This window comes from Saimiri boliviensis, chromosome 14 (assembly GCF_048565385.1).
Source record: "Saimiri boliviensis isolate mSaiBol1 chromosome 14, mSaiBol1.pri, whole genome shotgun sequence".
In the NCBI taxonomy this organism is placed as follows: Eukaryota; Metazoa; Chordata; class Mammalia; order Primates; family Cebidae; genus Saimiri; species Saimiri boliviensis.
Window position 1 is genome coordinate 42,132,824 of NC_133462.1, and position 19,796 is coordinate 42,152,619.

Here is a 19,796-nt window from a genome sequence, read left to right on the forward strand (position 1 = left end):
TTGGGGGAGTAGGGGACCAGGGGTCCGCCAAATGTCTGCCTACGGATGGCCCCATTCACTCCCAATGACCCTTTGTGCAGTGAAACCTACCACCATATCCTGGGAGAAAAGCCCATTTTATAGCTGGGAAGGCTGAGGTCCCAGTGCCACACACCAGAGAGGACCACCCAGGCCCAAGGAACCAGCACTGCGGCCTGGCCTGGCCAGTGTTTGACCTTTATTAAGAGGGGAGGAGGGGAGGAGGGCCCGCCAGGGTGCCCACTCCCTCTTGGTGACCCCCCCCCATCAGGAGTTAAGGCTCCAAGCAGCAAGTGACAGAGGAAGGGGCCTGGCTCCAGCAGCCGGGGCCTGGCAGCGGCCCCCCCAAAAACCTCCCGGCTGGGTGGGTGCCTGGGGGCCTAGGTGAGGCTGGTGTTGGAGCTGCTCGTAGCACTGCCTCGCTTTTGCAGGCAGCGCACGGAGCTGGGGACCTGCAGGCCTGTCGTCACCTGGAAGCTGCCACACCATACCTGAGGGACAGTGGGGGGAGGCGGGAGGGGCTCAGCTTCGAACCCTGGCACCCAGTACCACCCTCTCCTACCCCCGGACCACGGAGGGCAGCTCACCGTGAAAGCGGGCAGGAGCGGCTGTGTGAACTTGGCCTTGAAGGTGTGAAGCACTTGTTTGGTGCGGGCGTTGTAGAAGGACAGGAGGCCTGGGGTGGGGAGGCAGAGGGACAGTGGGGCCAGTCAGAAGTGGGATGGGGGCAGAGGGAGGGGACTCAGGCAGGGGCAGCCAGAGATGGCAACTGGGGCTTGGGATCACCTTGGTGGAAGTCACAGTGCACACCCAGGCAGTCGGGCACGGGGGCGTCCAGCACCTTGACCTTGTTGGCATGCTTGGCCGTGAAGCTGACCTGCAGCCAGTTGTTCACGTGCAGGCACCAGGAGGCGGCCGTCTTGCCCAGCTGCTCGAAGCGGCCCAGGCTGCGGTAGGCCACGCCCACGCCAAACGCTTTGCTGTCGGGCTCGTAGCGTACCTCCCAGTAATGCTCCCCACCATCGATCAGCGTGTCCCCTGGGGCACAGGGCAGGAGGGGTGGACAGGGGAACTGGGTAGAACTCAGCCACAGATACTCTTCCACAAAGGGCTAGCCCCTGAGGGGCTCCCTACACCACAGCTGCTCCCTCCAGATACTCCTCAGGTTGCTAGCTGTACCCCCAGGTACCCCTCGAGCCCTAGCTATTCCCTTCAGATACCCTGAAGTTCCCAGCTATTCCCCCCAGACACTCCTTGGGCCCCAGCTATTCCCTCCAGATACTCCACTGTCCCTCTGATTCCCTCCAGATACCCTCAGGTGCCAGTTATTCCCCCCAGACACTCCTTGGGATCCCAGCTATTTCCCCCTGATATCCTTGAGAGTCCCAGCTATTCCCCTCAAATACTCTCCAGCCCAGCTATTCCCTCCAGATACTCCTCAGGCTCTAGCTATTCCCTTCAGATACTCCTCAGTTTCTGCTATTCCCTCCAGATACTCCTTGGACTCCAGCTATCCCCCCCCCCAGAGACTCCTTGTGGACTTCAGCTATCCCCCAACCAGAGACTCCTTGTGGACCAAGCTATTCCCCCGAGATACTCCTTAAGGCCCCAGCTATTCTCCCCAGATACTCCTTGAGGCCCCAGCTATCCCCCCGATACTCTTTGGGCCCCAGCTATTCCCCCAGATACTCCTCGAGGCCCCAGCTATTCCCCCCAGATACTCCTTGAGGCCCCAGCTATTCCCCCCAGATACTCGAGGCCCCAGCTATTCTCCCCACATACTCCTTGGACCCCAGCTATTTCCCCCAGATACTCCTTGGGCCCCAGGTATTCCCCCCAGATACTCCTTGGACCCCAGGTATTCCCCCCAGATACTCCTTGGGTTCCAGGTATTCCCTAGGCTTTACTAACTTCCTCTAGAGCAGGCGTCCCCAAACTACGGTCCTCGGGCCGCATGCGGCCCCCTGAGGCCATTTATCCGGCCCCCCGCCGCACTTCAGGAAGGGGCACCTCTTTCATTGGTGGTCAGTGAGAGGAGCAGAGTGTGTGGCGGCCCTCCAACGGTCTGAGGGACAGTGAACTGGCCCCCTGTGTAAAAAGTTTGGGGATGCCTGCTCTAGAGATTTAGTAAGCCCAGAAACTCCCCAAGCCTCAGTTACTCCTTTCAGATTCTCTACAAGCCCAAGCTACTCCTCCCAGACTCTTCCAGGCCATACAAACTTCCTTCAGTACCTCCCCATGTCCAAATACCTCTCGGTTCTTCCAGAAACTGGATCCTCCTCAAACCCTTGCTCTTGGAAGACTCACCGTGTTCCTGCAGGCCTCAAGTCCTCCTGGAGTGCAGACGCTCCCCCTAGTCCCGGCTCTGGCAGAGTCTAGAGCAGGCGTCCCCAGACTTTTTACACAGGGGGCCAGTTCACTGTCCCTCAGACCGTTGGAGGGCCGCCACATACTGTGCTCCTCTCACTGACCACCAAAGAGGTGCCCCTTCCTGAAGTGCGGCGGGGGCCGGATAAATGGCCTCAGGGGGCCGCATGCAGCCCACGGGCCGTAGTTTGGGGACGCCTGGTCTAGAGGCTCCCTCTGGCTCCTGGCTGTGGCAGAGTCCAGATACTCCCAGGACTCAAGACTCTCTCCTCTTGTTCTCTGAATCCAGATTCTATCCAGACCTCGACTCCACACAGAAGGCAGAAGTTCCCCCAAGGCACTCCCCAAGCCAGATACTCTCTAGGCCTCAGTGCATCCTGGAGTTCAGGTGTTCCTCAAGCCTCCATTACACTCTCCAGGAACCCTCTGAATTTGGACACCCCTTGGCTTCAGCTCTGCACACAGTCCAGATTCTCTCCAGAGCAGAGATCCTGCCCAGGCCCCAGATCCAGGTTCTTGCCATCTCAGCTACTCCTTCTCCCAATGCAGCTATTCCATGAGCTTCAGCTTCTCGCACTCTTGCCCCTCCCAGATCACAGCTGATCTCCGTATCATACCTTAGCTCCTTTCCAGATACGAGATGAACCCCCACATACATGTCTTCTCCAGGTCTGCGCCTCCCTGATCTCAGCTACTCCCCAAACCACAAATTATCTAGGCCCTTTCCCAAGGATGAGCTCGCTCTCTCCCGCGAACTTCTGCAACTCCAAAGACAACTCCCTATATCTTCTGCTTCCTCCCTAAAGCAAACTCTCACCAATCCCAGGTGCTTCCAAGAAAATCTAGATCCTGAGAGAACCGTAAGTTTCTCTCAGGCCCTCGCTTATCCTCAGGACCCCAGCTACTCCCTAACTTCCTTCTCCCTAGATACTCTGACCACAATGGCTTCCTCATACTTTAGCCTCTTTTTCCAGCTCTATTCTGAACAGCAGCAATTCCCCTAAACTCCAGTTCCTCTACTAACTTCAGCTGCTTCTTCATTGGATGCAGTCATTCCTGTGCTGCTATCAGCTTCTCCTCAGACTCCTCTCTCCGGCTCCTCCGCATACCCTCAGACAATTCCCCGAAACTCCTGCCTGGCTTCAGCTCCCCCATAAATGGCTGCTCTATAGGCAACCATTCTTTCCAGCTGCTCCCCAAGGCCCAGCTACTCCCCAAGGCCCAGCTACTCCCCAAGGCCCAGCTACTCCATAGGCTCCAGAAAATTGTCCTCAGTCTCCTGCCCAGGCACTGTCTGGTCCAGAGTCTCTTTCCTTCACTCCATAAATTCTGGCTCTCCCCAGCAATCCCTTCATTCCCAAGTATCTCCATTTGGCAGTGCCAGAACAACACGTCATTCGGGGAACAACTTTGCTGACGGCCGCCTGGTTCCACAGCCAAAGGCAAAGGTTCTCCCTCCATCTACCATTAGGCCGCTGTCCCAAACTCCCCTGTCCCCCCTCTTCTCCCCCTCCTTACCCAGCACTGTGTAGGATTCGGCGGTGAAGCGGTCCCGTCCCCCACGACCTGAGGGCATCCTCTTGGGAGATGGAGTACCTCTGTGGAGGGCAGGGGGTGAGCGGGCTCAGTTCAACACTCGTCTCCCAGGGTAAAGCTTCCCTAGTCCACCCCGCCGCTATGGGTGTTGGGTCAATCTCTGGCAGTATTTGGCTCTTTCTATACACTGAGTGCCTCATGTTCATACCAGAACATGCCTGTGCCCTTTGTCATCTGGGAAACTCCTATTCAACCATCAAAACCCCACTCAAAACCTCCTCTCCCCTCATTCCCTCTCTGGGTACCCCCAGCCCCAGGTCCCCCCTCCACCCCAGCTCTGACCACACTGGGCTCTGTGTCCATGTCCAGCTTGATCTCTTCCACCAGAGACTTAGGGAGGGGAGGGGGCAGGCTACCTGGCCGGGGAGTTGACAGGAGACGCGGTCCGCCCCTTGCCATCTTTCTCGCGAGCCTTGATATCCTGCACCTTCCCGCCCATAGCGTCCCACTCCACGGAGAGATCATCCACCCGCAGGTTCTGGTGGGATGTGGACGCATCCAGGCGGAACATGAACGCTGGGGCCGGGCAGACGTGGGAGTCACAGAGATGGGGAAACCCAGAGAGACACAGAGAGAGACAGAGACAGACAGTGACCAAGACAGACCAAGACAGGGACAGAGAACCAAAGGGCCAAGGAGACAGAGTCCAAGATGGAGACAGACAGACCGACAAAGGCTCAGAGAGAGACAGATATAGAGTACAGACAAGCCGAAGGACAACAGAGACACAAGATGGCAAAAGGTGGAAGGGACAGAACATGGAGCCAGAGGCGCGAAGGCTGAGGGTTGTTGCCCAAAGGTCTCCCAGGTCTGGAGGCATTTTTTTTTTTTAAGACGGGGTTTCACCACGTTGGTCAGGCTGGTCTTGAACTCTGGACCTCAGGTGATCCGCCCGCCTTGGCCTCCAAATTGCTTGGATTACAGGCATGAGCCACCATGCCCGGCCAAGTCTGGAGGCATTTTCAAGCCAACTGCACTATGCTGTGCTTCCATGGAGGACTAATCCCAATAGAGGGGTGGCGATACAGCATGAGAGAGTTAGGCTAGACTTCAGAGGGACTTCCTACCAGGGCACACGAAGGTGTCATTGTGGCATGCTGTGGGATTGGTCTTCACTACTAAAATCTCATCCCTAGCTCTACAGAGGACTTAGCCATTTTTTTGGTAAAGAGAGAGTATGTGTGGCTATATATTAAAACCATCAAGATATACAGGATAAACCTCAGAAGCCAAAGACAAAAACAGGATTATAGCAGACACTCAGGCTAAGGAAGCCACTGCGGATGGAACTTTGAGCTTCCTGGCAGCCAGGGCAACAAGGCCAGAGAGCTCTGCTTCGAGGATTCTCATGGTCTCTGGGGGTCCTGGGAGGAAGGGGCCATGGACTCAGGGGTAGGGCGAGGGTGGAAGCCAGTCACCTAGTGTCTCCAGAGTCACCGGCTCAGAGAACTCTCCTGCAACTGCCTTGTTACAGGCCTTCACACGGAAATTCATGTATTTCATGTCAAACTTGAGACCTAGGAGGCAAGAGAGGCATTTCAACACTTGTGGATTCTCCGAGACTCTGAGTAATGGGTTGAAGCTGCCACGTCCCACAGTGATTCCTGACATCTTTCTAAGCAGCACCTTACAAATATCTTAACCCCTGACAAACCATCCTTGCCCTCCTCTCCCAGAGGGGCTATGAATTGCTTGACTCCGCCTCCAACTTCAGACAGGCTGATCAGGATGCTTTCAAACCCTGTCACTGTGATTGGTTCAGAGATTTGTAATGCACCACTGTGCACCAGCCTGCATGACACATTTATCTGGGACTCTGTCTCAAATAGGTAATAAAAAATTAAAAAATTAGGCTAGGTGTGGTGGCTCACACCGAGAATCCCAGCACTTTGGGAGGCTGAGGTGGGCAATCAGTTGAGGTCAGGGGTTAAGAGACCAGACTGGCCAATGTGGTGAAACCCCATCTCTACTAAAAATACAAAAATTAGGCAGGCACCTGTACTTCTACCTACTCAGGAGGCTGTGGCAGGAGAAACGCTTCAACCCAGAAGCCGGAGGCTGCAGTGAGCCAAGATCGAGCCACTGCATTTCAGCCTGGCAACAGTGAGACTCCATCTTTTTTCTTTTTTTTTTTTATGAGATGGAGTTTTGCTCTTGTTACCCAGGCTGGAGTGCAATGGCGCGATCTCGGCTCACCGCACCCTCCGCCTCCTGGGTTCAGGCAATTCTCCTGCCTCAGCCTCCTGAGTAGTTGGGATTACAGGCACGTGCCACCATGCCCAGCTAATTTTTTGTATTTTTAGTAGAGACGGGGTTTCACCATGTTGACCAGGATGGTCTCGATCTCTTGACCTCGTGATCCACCCGCCTCAGCCTCCCAAAGTGCTGGGATTACAGGCTTGAGCCACCGTGCCCGGCTAATTTTTTGTATTTTTAGTAGAGACGGGGTTTCACCATGTTGACCAGGATGGTCTTGATCTCTTGACCTCGTGATCCACCCACCTTGGCCTCCCAAAGTGCTGGGATTACAGGCTTGAGCCACCGCGCCCGGCCTTCCATCTTTTTTTTAAAGATGGAGTTTCACCATGTTGGTCAGGCTGGTCTTGAACTCCTGACCTCAGGTGATCTGCCCGCCTTAGCCTCCAAAATGCTTGGATTACAGGCGTGAGCCACCGTGCCCGGCCAAGACTCCATCTTAAAAAAAAAAAAAAGAAAATTAGCTGGGTGTGTTGGTGTACACCTGTGGTCCCAGCTACTCAGGAGGCTGAGGGAGAAGGAGGATGTGAGCCCAGGAGGTTGAAGCTGCAGTGAACTGTGACTGCATGACTGTACTCCAGCCTGTGCTACATAGCAAGAACCTGTCTTTCAAAAAAAAAAAAAAAAAAAAAGGCCGGGTACACTGGCTCACGCCCGTAATCCCAGCACTTTGGGAGGCCGAGGCAGGAGCATCACATAAGGTTAGGAGTTTGAGACCAGCCTGGCCAAGATAGTGAAACCCCATCTTCACTAAAAACATAAAAAGTAGCCAGGTGAGGTGGCACGTGCCTGTAGTCCTGACTACTCAGGAGGCTGAGGAAGGAGAATCGCTAAAATCTGGGAAGCGGATGTGGCATCCAGCCAAGATTGCACCACTGCACTCCAGCCTGGGTGACAGAACGAGATTCTGTCTCAAAAAAAAAAAAAAAGGCAGCAGGGAAAGAAAGAAGAAAACAACCCCAACCCTCCTGCCTTTCCAAGCAATCAACAAAACAGTAAGTGGACTGCAAACGACCACATAGGTGGCGATTTCATCTTATCCTCACTCCTGCACACCTTTCAACGAATCCAACTTTCTGCCCTGAGGAATTCACTCACTAGGAAGTCTGTCAAAGGCAGGGAGCCATGGTGGTGAAGCATGGCATCTGGAAGCCTCGTAGTGACAGAAGAAATCTATGCTTTGACGGTGGTGTTGCTGGTGACATGAATTTACACATTGAAGAAAACTGCGGAATTATACATGCACACCAGAATGAGCACATGTAAAACTGGTAAAACGTGGCCGGGTACGGTGGCTCATTCTTGCAATCCCAGCACTTTGGGTGGCAGAGGCGGGCGGATCACCTGAGGTTGGGAGTTCGAGACCAACCTGGTCAACGTGGAGAAACCCCATCTCTACTCAAAATACAAAAATGGCCGGGCGCAGTGGCTCAAGCCTGTAATCCCAGCACTTTGGGAGGCCGAGGCGGATGGATCACGAGGTCAAGAGATCGAGACCATCCTGGTCAACAAGGTGAAACCCCGTCTCTACTAAAAATACAAAAATTAGCTGGGCATGGTGGCGCGTGCCTGTAATCCCAGCTACTCAGGAGGCTGAGGCAGGAGAATTGCCTGAACCCAGGAGGTGGAGGTTGTGGTGAGCCGAGATCGCGCCATTGCACTCCAGCCTGGGTAACAAGAGCGAAACTCCGTCTCAAAAACAAACAAACAAACAAACAAACAAAAATGAGCCAGGCGTAGTGGCATGTGCCTGTAGTCCCAGCTACTCGGGAAGCTGAGACAGGAGGATTGCTTGAACCTGGGAGGTGGAGGTTGCAGTGAGCCGAGATCACATCACTGCACGCCAGCCTGGGCCACAAAGTGAGACTCCGTCTCAAAAAAAATAAAATAAAATAAATTGCTGGCTGGGCGATGGCTCACACCTGTAATCCCAGCACTTTGGGAGGCCAAGGCAGGTGGATCATATGAGGTCAGGAGTTTGAGAGCAGCCTGGCCAACATGGCAAAACCCCAGGAGGAGGAGGTTGCAGTGAGCCGAGATCGTGCCATTGCACTCCAGCCTGGGCGACAGAGCAAGACTCTGTCTCAAAACAACAACAACAACAACAACAACAACAACAACGGGCTGGGTGTGGTGGTTCACGTCTGTAATCCTAGCACTCTGGGAGGCCGAGGCGGGTGGATCACAAGGTCAGGAGATTGAGACCATCCTGGCCAACATGGTGAAACCCCGTCTCTACTAAAATACAAAAAAATTATCTAGGCGTGCGGCGCGTGCCTGTAATCCCAGCTACTCAGGAGGCTGAGGCAGGGGAATTGCTTGAACCCTGGAGGCGGAGGTTGCGATGAGCCGAGATCGCGCCATTGCACTCCAGCCTGGGTAACAAGAGCGAAACTCCGTCTCAAAAAAAAAAAAAAAAAAGAAAGGGAGGGGGTAAAATGTGAGTCCAAAAAAAAAGGGGTAAAATGTGAGTCCACTGAACCCAAGTCCGTTTCCGGTTTTTATGCTGACTACGTGGGTCCTCACGTAGTTTGTTTTCATTGATGGCAACTTCCTGTGAATCTATAATTATTTCAAAATGCAAAGTTACAAGAAAACAAAAACCAACTGGCAGGAGGCTTGGAGAGGTTTGAGGGATCCTATTTAAAACAAATAAAACTGGGGTGTGTTTATTTTGATTCTCAAGCAAAGAACAAGCCAGTAGCTGTTTGCAGGCTCCCTAGCGGCTGGTGACTTTTTCTCTTGCAATTAGCATGCTCGTTATTAACCATGTATGCTAATTACAGATAACTAGCCCGCTGATTACAGCCCCAAAGCAGCTAGTGAATAGTGATAGTTAACCTATCAGCCAGCCTCTTCCTGCCCCTGAGAATTTTTTTTTTTTTTTGAGACAGAGTTTCCTTCTGTTACCCAGGCTGGAGTGCAATGACTTGATCTCTGCTCACTGCAACCTCCACTTCCTGGGTTCAAGCGATTCTCACTCCTCAGCCTCCTGAGTAGCTGGGACTACAGGCATCTGCCACCACGCCCAGCTAATTTTTTTGTATTTTTAGTAGAGACAGGGTTTCACTATGTTGCCCAGGCTGGTCTCAAACTCTTGACCTCAAATGATCCACCCACCTCAGCCTCCCAAAGTGCTAGGATTACAGGCGTGAGTCACTGCTTCTGGCCAAGATGGCTTTTTTTTTTTTTTTTTTTTTTTGAGACGGAGTTTCGCTCTTGTTACCCAGGCTGGAGTGCAATGGCGCGATCTCGGCTCACCGCAACCTCCGCCTCAAGATGGCTTTTTAATCTCATGAGGCTTTCCCCCTTCAGAACCTACCTCCACCAGCCGGGTGGATTCCCTGGGGTTTTTTCCTTTCTCTCTCTCTCTGTTTTTTAGAGACAGGGTCTCACCCCGTTGCTCAGGCTGGAGTGCGGTGGTACAGTCATGGCTCACTGCAGCCTCCAACTCTTGGGCTCAAACGATCCTCCCACCTTAGCCTCCCTTGGTAGCTGGGACCACCATGCCCAGGCAACTTTAAAAAATGTTTTTGTAGAGATGGGCTCTTACTTTATTACCCAGACTGTTCTCCAACTCCGGGCCTCAAGCAATCCTCTTGCCTCAGCCTCCCAAAGTGCTGTATTACAGGCATGAGCCACCATGCCTGGCCGGATTTCACTTTCTCATAACTGCCAAGGAGGACTCCATATACTTGGAGGGTGAATCCAGAACGCCAACTCCAGGAGGGAAGAGATTACTGTCTGCTTTGTTCGCTGATCCGAGGACAGTATCCAGCTATTTGGGAGGCTGAGGCAGGACTGCTACAGACCAGAAGTTGGAGACCGGCCTAGGGCACTGGTGAGATCCCTTGTCTAAAAAATACAGGGCGTAGCATTCTCAGGCCTCCACCTCCCCCAGGAGAAATTCAGACACCTGGCTGTCCATTTATTATTATTATTATTTTATTTTTTTTTTTTTGAGATAAGAGTCTCGCTCTTGTTGCCCAGGCTGGAGTGCAATGGCGCTATCTCAGCTCACTGCAACCTCCAACTCCTGAGTTCAAGCGATTCTCCCGCCTCATCCTCCTGAGTAGCTGAGGTTACAGGTGCCTGATAATCACGCCCTGCTAATTTTTGTGTTTTTTTTTTTTTGAGACGGAGTTTCACTCTTGTTACCCAGGTTGGAGTACAACGGCACGATCTCGGCTCACCACAACCTCCGCCTCCTGGGTTCAGGCAATTCTCCTGCCTCAGCCTCCTGAGTAGCTGGGATTACAGGCACGCACCACCATGCCCAGCTAGTTTTTGTATTTTTAGTAGAGACGGAGTTTCACCACGTTGACCAGGATGGTCTCGATCTCTTGACCTCGTGATCCACCCGCCTCGGCCTCCCAAAGTGCTGGGATTACAGGCTTGAGCCACCACGCCCGGCCGTGTTTTTTTTTTTTTTTGAGACGGAGTTTCGCTCTTGTTACCCAGGCTGGAGTGCAATGGCGCGATCTCGGCTCACCGCAACCTCCGCCTCCTGGGTTCAGGCAATTCTCCTGCCTCAGCCTCCTGAGTAGCTGGGATTATAGGCACGCGCCACCATGCCCAGCTAATTTTTTGTATTTTGAGTAGAGACGGGGTTTCACCATGTTGACCACGTTGGTCTCGATCTCTTGACCTCGTGATCCACCCCCCTCGGCCTCCCAAAGTGCTGGGATTACAGGCTTGAGCCACCGCGCCCGGCCCAATTTTTGTGTTTTTAGTAGAGATGGGTTTTCACCATGTTAGCCAGGCTGGTCTTGAACTACTGACCTCAGGTGATCATCCACCTGGCTAAGACTCCCAAAATGTTGGAATTACAAGCATAAGCCATCGATCCTGGTCACTGTCTGATACAGGGATTGTCCCCAAGACTTCCGACGACTGACGGCGAGACGGGAGCCTGGAGGGGTGCTGTTCACAGCTGGATGGAGCTGGTGCACGCCGCCCTTACCTGTCAGGGTGTACTCTGTCTGCCGGATGCCCTCGATGACCATCCAGGGCTGGTCCTCCTTGAGGCGGGGCGGGCCCTCGAAGTTGGTCCGCCGGTATTCCAGCACGTAGTGGTCGATCTTGCTGTCCTCGTCCGGCATGCGCCACACCAGGGTCACACAGTTATCCGCCACCAGGGACTCGGCCAGGTCGATCACCGGCGCACTGGGCACTGCTCAGGACGGAAGGGAGAGGGGGATCAGGGTTCTGTGCCTGGTGCCAGGGGCAGGGAGCTTGCTGCAGCCCCGCCCAAACACATGATGGACAATTTTGGGGGCATGGCCACAGTGGGGTTCCACGCTTGGCATTGGAGACTCTTTTTTTTCTTTTGAGATGGAGTCTTGCTCTTGTCACTGGAGTGTAGTGTCGTGACCTTGGCTCACTGCAACCTCTGCCTCCTGGGCTCAAGTGATTCTCCTGCCTAAGTCTCCCAAGTAGCTGGGATTACAGGCATGCACCACCAAGCCTGGCTAATTTTGTATTTTTAGCAGAGATGGGGATTCACCATATTGGCCAGGGTGGTCTCAAACTCCTGACTTCAGGTGATCTGCCCTCCTCAGCCTCCAAAAGTGCTGGTATTACAGGTGTGAGCCACTGTGCGCAGCTGTGGAGACTCTTGAAGTTTCCACCAAGGGGTAGAGGGAGGGCTGAGCTTTCTCAGGATTCCATCATTTAGAGGCAGAATTATTCCAAATTCTCTACCAATGAGGGATATGGCTTTCTTTGGGGCTGCATCATAGACAGTGTGGGTTTTCAGTCCATTTCTCCCCAGGGGAGTGGCCTTCTCAGGGCTCCACCCTTGAGGACAGGGTTTTCCCAGAAGCTACCATGTAGTGGGCGGGCCCTTCTCATGGCTCTATCCAGAGGCAAGGTCTCAGGAGAACTCCACTCCCCGAGGACACAGTACTCTCAGGGCCCCACCCCTGGAGACAGGGTTTTCCTAGGATGCCACTACCCAGTGGGTGGGGTCTCCTCATGGCTCCACCCAGGGGTGGGGCTTCATGAGGACTCCAGTCCCCCATAGGACATGTTATTCTCAGGGTTCCACCCCTAGGGACAGGTATATCTTCCCACCTGGCAGTGATAGGAGAGGCTTCTCATAGCTCCACCCAGAGGCGGGGCTTGATGAGGACTCCACCCACATAGGGCGTGACATTCTCAGGCCCTGCCTCCCTCAAGAGAGAATTCAGACACCTGGCAGTCCACCTTACTCCAGGTCCTGTTTCAGGGCCTCCTAGCCTCCCGGGACATTCCCCCGAAGTCCTGGCCCTCCTCTGCATGCCCCTCTCACCAGGCAGGAACTTGAGTGCCTGTAGCATCTGCCGCTCCTGTGCGAAGTCCACCATGAGGTGACTCATGTTATCACTGACCTTTGCTTTCAATGACAGCCGGAAGGCAGGGGCCATGGTCACTCTGTGGGGAAGGAGGTGGCAAATGTTTTCAGGAGGACCAAGCCGGATTATCTGTGGTATGGGGAGGCCCCTCCCTGGGCACCTGTCCAGGGCTCTGGACTGAGACACCCTCACCAGGCAGCCCCTGTCTTCACACCAGGGGCAGGGCAGTGGGGTGGGGGCCAGACCCCAGCTTCTTACCCATCTTTGATTTGCTTGGCAGCCTAGAGAGAGGGACAGAACAACATTCAAAGATTTGTATTTTTTTTTTTTTTGAGACAGGTTCTTGCTCTGTTGCTCAGGCTGTAGTGTACTGGAGCTGTCTCGGCTCACTGAAACCTCCGCCTCCCAGGTTGAAGCGATTCTCCTGCCTCAGCCTCCCGAGTAGCTCGGATTACAGGTGCCCACCACCACACCCAGCCAATTTTTTGTATTTTAGAGAGATGGGGTTTCAACATTTGGGCCAAGCTTGTCTCAAACTCCTGACCTCAGGTGATCCACCCACCCTGGTCCCCCAAAGTGCTAGAATTACAGACGTGAGCCACCATGTCTGGCTTTTTCTTTCTTTCTTTCTTTTTTTTTTTTTGAGACGGAGTCTTGCTCTTGTCACCCAGGCTGGAGTGCAATGGCATGATCTTGACTCACTGCAACCTCAGCCTACCGGGTTCAAGCAATTCTCCTGCCTCAGCCTCCTGAGTAGCTGAGATTACAGGTATCTGCCACCACGCCCAGCCAATTTTTTGTATTTTTAGAGTGGGATTCACCATGTTGGCCACGCTGGTCTCAAACTCCTGACCTCAGGTGATGCACCCACCTCAGCCTCCCAAAGTGCTGGAATTACAGGCGTGACCCACTGTGCCCAGCCCAAAGATTTGTTTCTACCAAATCATAAAGCCACAAACAGGAAGACTGAGGCCTAGGCAGGAAGGCGTTTGCCCCAGCACTGGAAGCAAACACTGATTCTTCCCCCTTCTTGACTGTGCCCTGAAGACAGAGGATGGCCAGGACAACCTCCTGCCCACACGCAGTCCAGACAACTAGCAAATTCAGTAAATAAAACTACAGGATACCCAGTTAAATTGGCATTGCAGGCTGGGCAAGGTGGCTCATGCTTGTAATCTCAGCACTCTGGGAGGCCTAGGCAGGCAGATCATGAGGTCACGGGTTTGAGACCAGCCTGGTGCCCACCACCACACCAGGCTTTTTTTTTTTTTTTTTTTTCTTTTTTGAGACGGAGTTTCGCTCTTGTTACCCAGGCTGGAGTGCAATGGCGCGATCTCGGCTCACCACAACCTCCGCCGCCCGGGTTCAGGCAATTCTCCTGCCTCAGCCTCCTGAGTAGCTGGGATTACAGGCATGCACCACCATGCCCAGCTGATTTTTTGTATTTTTAGTAGAGACGGGGTTTCACCATGTTGACCAGGATGGTCTTGATCTCTTGACCTCGTGATCCACCCGCCTCGGCCTCCCAAAGTGCTGGGATTACAGGTTTGAGCCACTGCGCCCGGCTGCTTTTTTTTTTTGAGACGAGTCTCACTCTGTCACCCAGGCTGGAGTGCAACGGCACAATCTTGGCTCACCTCAACCTCCACCTCCTGCATTCAAGTGGTTCTCCTGCCTCAGCCTCCCAAGTAGCTGAGATTACAGGTGCCTACCACTATGCCCAGCTAATTTTTGTATTTTTAGGAGAGACGGGGTTTCGCCATGTTGGTCAGGCTGGTCTGGAACTCCCGACCTGAGGTGATCTGCCCACCTCAGCCTCCCAAAGTGCTGGGATTACAGGCGTGAGCCACCACGCCCAGCTTAATTTTTCTATTTTCAGTAGAGCTGGGGTTTAACCATCTTGGCCAAGCTGGTCTTGAACTCCTGACCTCGTGATCCACCCACCTCGGCCTCGCAAAGTGCTGGGATACAGGCGTGAGCCACCGTGCCCGGCCAGGCACAGTATTCTTTACCCGGCAGCAACAGAGGCACTCACCTGAGGAAAGTCCTCACTGTCCATGGCCTGCAGAGTCTGGTTGGCCATCTCTAGAAGCTCCTCGGAGCTCTCCAGGGCCCGCGTGCAGGCAGCCAGCTGGTTCTATGGACACCAGGCACACAAAGAGGGGACAAGTCACTCCACTGCCTCAGGCCCCCCAAGGACTCCTCACCCGCTTCAGGGTCCAGGGTACCATGCACTTCTCGAACTCCAGGTGGGAGACGGACGTTGGAGCCTCAAGGGCCCCATTAAATTGGGCCAAGCTCTTGGGAGTACAGAGGTAAACCCTGGAAATCCCTTCCTTAAACACTCGCAAGAGGTTGGGTGTGGTGTTTCACACCTGTAATTCCAGTACTTTGGGAAGCCAAGGCGGGAGGATCACCTGAGGTCAGGAGTTCAAGACTATCCTGGCCACCACGGTGAAACCCCATCTCTACTAAAAGTGGAAAAACTTAAGGCTGGGCATGGTGGCGCACACTTGTAATCCCAGCACTTTGGGAGGCCAAGGTGGGCGGATCACAAGGTCAGGAGATTGAGACCAGCCTGGCCAACAGGGTGAAACCCCGTCTCTACTAAAATTATAAAAAAATCTGCCAGCCACGGTGGTGGCGGGTGCCTGTAATTCCAGCTACACAGGAGGCTAAAACAGGAGAATCACTTGAACCCGGGAGGCAGAGGTTGCAGTGAGCTGAGATTGTGCCATTGCACTCCAGCCTCGGCGACAAGAGTGAAACTCCGTCTCAAAAAAACAAATAGACATACAAAAATTAGCTGGGCATGGTGGCGGGTGCTTGTAATCCCAGATACCCTGGAGGCTGAGGTAAGAGAATTACGTGAACATGGTAGAAGGTTGCAGTAAGCTGAGATTGCACCACTGCACCCCGGCCTGGGCAACAGAGCGGGACTCCGTCTCAGAAAAACAAACAAAAAAACTCCCATGAGCCAGGAACAGGGGCTCACACTTGTAATTTCAGCATATTGAGAGGCCAAGGCAGGAGGATTGCTTGAGCCCAGGAGTTCAAGACTAGTCTAGACAACAAAGTGAAAACCAGTCTCCACCAAAAAACACAAAAATTAGCCGGGTGTGGTGGTCCGCTCCTGTAGTCCCAGCTACTTGGGAGGCTGAGGTGGGAGAATTGCTTGAGCCTGAAAGGCAGAGGCTGCAGTGAACCATGATTGCACCACTGCATTCCAGTCTGGGTGACAGAACAAGACTCTGTCTCAAAACACAAACAAACCAAAAACTCACATTCCCCGGCCACACCCAAGCTTCCGGGCTCCTGTTCCTTCTGGGACAGGAATCTACCATGTCAGGAGTTACCCAGGAGGTCTGGATGCAGCCTGAGTGACCCCAGCTTGCAGTCTGAGTCAGAGCCCATGGGAACCATGGAAGGTGTTTGAGTGGAGCTGATGCCTTCAGATCTGGGGGACCAGTGGGAAGGAGTGAGAAACTGGAGGCACTGAGTGAAGAAGACAGGAGGGTGAAGATCTGAGCCAGACATGGGGGCGCCATGAAGGAAAGGAGATTCAGAGAGAGCACAGGTGGGCCAGGTGAGCTGGCTCATGCCTGTAATCCCAGCATGTTGGGGAGGCTGAGACAAGAGGATCACCTGGAGGTCAGTAGTTCAAGACCAGCCTGGACAACACAGTCAAACCCCATCTCTACTAAAAATATGAAAATTAGCCTAGCATGGTGGCAGGTTCCTGTAATTGCAGCTACTCAGGAGGCTGAGGCAGGAGAATCGCTTGAACCCGAGAGGCGGAAGTTGCAGTGAACCGAGATCATGCCACTGCACGTCAGCCTGGACAGGAGAGTGAGACCTCTGTCTCAAAAATAAAGAGAGAGAGCGCAGGTGGATGGCAGGTTGATGAGTCCATGGACAGGGAGGGGCCAGGGGAGAGATCAGAAACTCAAGAGCACTCAGTTTTGGAGGAAGATGCCCAGGCCAGCTACGCTCTGTTGAGTGGCAATGGCGGGGAGGGGAGGAGGATGCCCCCAACCCTCACCTGCAGCTCGTAGGTGCGGCTGGCACGGTCCTGTTTTATCTTCATAAGCATGCCTTCTTTCAGCTCCTCCAGCAGGGAGAAGAGGGACTGGAACTCTGCTTCGAGGTCCTCTTGCACCTTCGCCGAGTTCGCCTGGCTCGGAACAGCCAGGATCGGCGAAAGCCCGTGTTCAGAGGGGGAAACTGAGGCCTCCCACAGGTATCAACTGCAATGGGCCAGTTCCCACAGCTGCATCCTCTGCCTTCCGCCACCCGCCGCCCCAGGACTCCCCCACCGCCTTCACCTCCACATTCAACAGCATCTGTTTCAGGGAGTAGATAAAGCTCTGAATTTCTTCATTCTTCACGGCCAGTGTTGTGATGATCTTCCTCAGGGCCTCCTGCACCACCAGAAGTGTGGACACATACATGTGCACACACGTACACCCACATGTGCACACACACGTACACACGTGCACACACACGTGGCAGGCAGGTGAGCCCCTCAGCCTGACAAGGCTCTTCCTTGTATGGTCAACGCTCCCCTACAGGGATTCAGAGAGGAGATGTGGGGGCTGCTACGCTATCAAGCTTGTGTACGCGGCAGCAGGTGAAGCTCTGGACTGATACAACTCACCTATAGCAGCTGGGAGCCCTAAGCAACCCCATATTACAGGAGAGAAAACTGAGGCTCAGAGAGAACGTCTCAGGAAGGGACACAACCCGGCCCCAAACCAGGCCTGCCTGAGCACAAAGGCTACAACCCGTTACCTGCATCCTGAAGGTGGGGCGCGAGGGGCCACCCTGGGGACGGAAAACCCCAGAGGAAAAGGATGCCTTTTGGAAAATGGGCTAACCTGGGGAAAGGGTTCTTGGTGGGAGGAAAAACCATAGGGAAGTGGGATAGCCTGGGACAGAGCTAGCCTCGCAACAGGGGTGAGCCAGGGAAGGGGAACCCCTGAAGGATGGGGCCTACCTGGGGGAGAAGGATAAGCAAGAAAAAAGAAATTACCTGGGCAAAAAAGTGGAACCTGGGAGTCAGAGATGTGGGGCCCCAGGTAAGCGGGGAGGGGGCAGGGAGTCCTGGGGGAAGGGCAGGGGATTCTGGGAGGGAGGATCCTGCTCGGGGCCCCTTGCTCTGACCCACGCTTCCGACGGGCTCCTTTTCACAGGGGCAGGGTCGGTGGGGTCCGCACTGCGGAGCTGGCGTGGCGTCCTCCGGGGGTGGGGCGGGGGCTGGGACGCCTGGTCCGCGGCCGGGAGGGAGGGCGTGGGGGATGGGGGTCTGGGCTGGGACTTGGATATTGGGTGGGGTGGGGGGGGGAGACGGCACGAATCTGGCGCCAAGCCAACAAGGGGGGGCGCTCCGTCCCAAACTGGAGTATGGGGGCTAAATCCGGGCGGGGTCGCGACTGGGTGGGGCCTCGGCCGCAGAGCAGCTGGGGCGGAGGCGTGGGAGGGGGGCGCGCTGCGGTAACACCTGGTCCCCTCCCCCGCCCCCGACGCCCGGCCCCGCCCCGCCCCGTCCTACCCTCTGTTCTTCCATGGCTGCAGCCCAGGTCACCCCGGCCCGGCCCGCGGGCCCCGCGCACTCTGGGTCCCCAAGCTGCCTTTGCCGCGGCCGGTAGCCAATAGCCCGCCGAGCCCTCGCCGCCGCCGCGCCCCCGGTTAGCGCTCCATCACCGCGCGCACTGCGCAGGCGCGGCCGCCGCGGCCGCCTGGGAAATGTAGTTCGGCGCTGGGCTCGCCCAGAGCACGCAGGTCCAGCGCCTGGGGCTCACCGGGCGCTGTTGGTGATGACATGTAAGCTGGAGAGAGCCCTGGATCAGAAGATAGGGGGCTCGACCCCCGGCCCTGTCGTGGGACCTCAGAATCATCTCTAGAGATCTTGTGCCTCCGTTTCCCCCCCTGCTCACCCACACATGTTATTCGTTGCTACTCAAATTGTCTAGCCCGCCTTCTTGGGCCTTGCATTTGCTGAAAATCTGCGGCTTTTGCCCAAGAGGGTGTTCAGCTTCTAATGCCTTCTTTCCATTTGTCCCTATGTTGCAACTGAACTCCTATACACCCCACAAAGCCCCAGGCTCCAACAGCTCCTCCAGAAGTCTTCATGCCAGCCCAGGCACGGAAGCTAAGAATGTCTGTCTCCAGCTGTGGAAGGGCCTAGCACCTAATCTATCCAGGGTCCCTCCGCAGAGGGAGGGGGGATGGGTGGAGCTTCAGAATGTTCTGGGGAGGGGAAGGAGTGGGCAGGGGAGGCTGGGAGGGTGTGTGTGTCTGCTGGGGAGGTGAGGCACCGTCACCGCGGGGCCCTCCCTGTGGGTGATGTAGGCCTTCTCAGTCCCAGTGAGAAAGGAGGTCACTGTGCAGTTGGGTCTGAGACATTGAGGTCTGTGGGTTCGCCACCTCCTCCCAGAAGGCACTACAGAATCAGGGGCAGGGGGGTGCAGAGCTGTGAGGAACTCCAGAGCCCATGAACCTCCTGCCTGGGACCCCCAAGCTTCCCCCAGGCCATGTAATAGGACCCCAAATTATCAACAGATATCTATTTCTCTGAATCACAAAGGAAGGCTGCTTTATTATTATTATTATTATTATTATTATTATTATTTTGAGATGGAGTCTCACTCTGTTGCCCAGGCTGGAGTGCAGTGGTGTGATCTCGGCTCACTGCAACCTCCACCTCCTGGGTTCAAACGATTCTCCTGCCTCAGCCTCCTGAGTAGCTAGGATTACAGGCATCTGCCACCACGCCCAGCTAATTTTTGTATTTTTGGTAGACACGGGGTTTCACCAAGTTGGTGAGGATGGTCTTGAACTCCTGGCCTCATGATCATCCTGCCTCAGCCTCTCAAAGTGCTGGGATTACAGGCATGAGTCACTGCACCCGGCTTTTTTTTTTTTTTTTTTTTTCCCCAGAGACAAGGACTCACTCTGTTGTCCAGGCTGGAGTGCAGTGGCGCAATCATGGCTTACTACAGCCTCCAACTCCTGGGCTCAATTGATCGTCCTGCCTCAGCCTCCTGAGTAACTGGGACCACAGGCATGCACCACCACCCTGGGCTGTTTTTTGTTTGTTTGTTTGTTTGTTTGTTTGTTTGTTTGAGACAGGGTCTCACTCTGTAGCCCAGGCTGGAGTACAGTGGCAGGATCTCGGCTCACTGTAATCTCTGCCTCCCCGGTTCGAGCAATTTTCCTGTCTCA

At 54.6% G+C, this 19,796-nt stretch overlaps 1 protein-coding gene across 1 annotated transcript; it reads right to left on the bottom strand.

Annotated features, from left to right (window-relative positions):
- Positions 1–195: 195 nt before the first annotated feature.
- Positions 196–18,271, bottom strand: FSD1 (fibronectin type III and SPRY domain containing 1). The gene is made up of 13 exons (XM_039466874.2): positions 18,124–18,271; positions 16,898–16,993; positions 16,615–16,746; positions 14,608–14,709; positions 12,831–12,853; positions 12,530–12,651; positions 11,201–11,410; positions 5,400–5,498; positions 4,338–4,497; positions 3,904–3,983; positions 805–1,056; positions 606–694; positions 196–509 (listed from the first exon to the last, which is right to left on the bottom strand). Exons 1-13 carry the CDS (start codon positions 18,136–18,138, stop codon positions 399–401), a joined length of 1,491 nt encoding a protein of 496 aa, XP_039322808.2. The 5' UTR covers positions 18,139–18,271; the 3' UTR covers positions 196–398.
- Positions 18,272–19,796: the final 1,525 nt, after the last annotated feature.

Coding starts and splice junctions, on each gene's coding strand:
- FSD1 (XM_039466874.2), bottom strand. Junction 3,984..4,337: donor CCTGTCAACTCCCCGGCCAG/GTAGCCTGCCCC, acceptor TGCCCTCCACAG/AGGTACTCCATCTCCCAAGA. Junction 1,057..3,903: donor CGAATCCTACACAGTGCTGG/GTAAGGAGGGGG, acceptor CCTGTGCCCCAG/GGGACACGCTGATCGATGGT.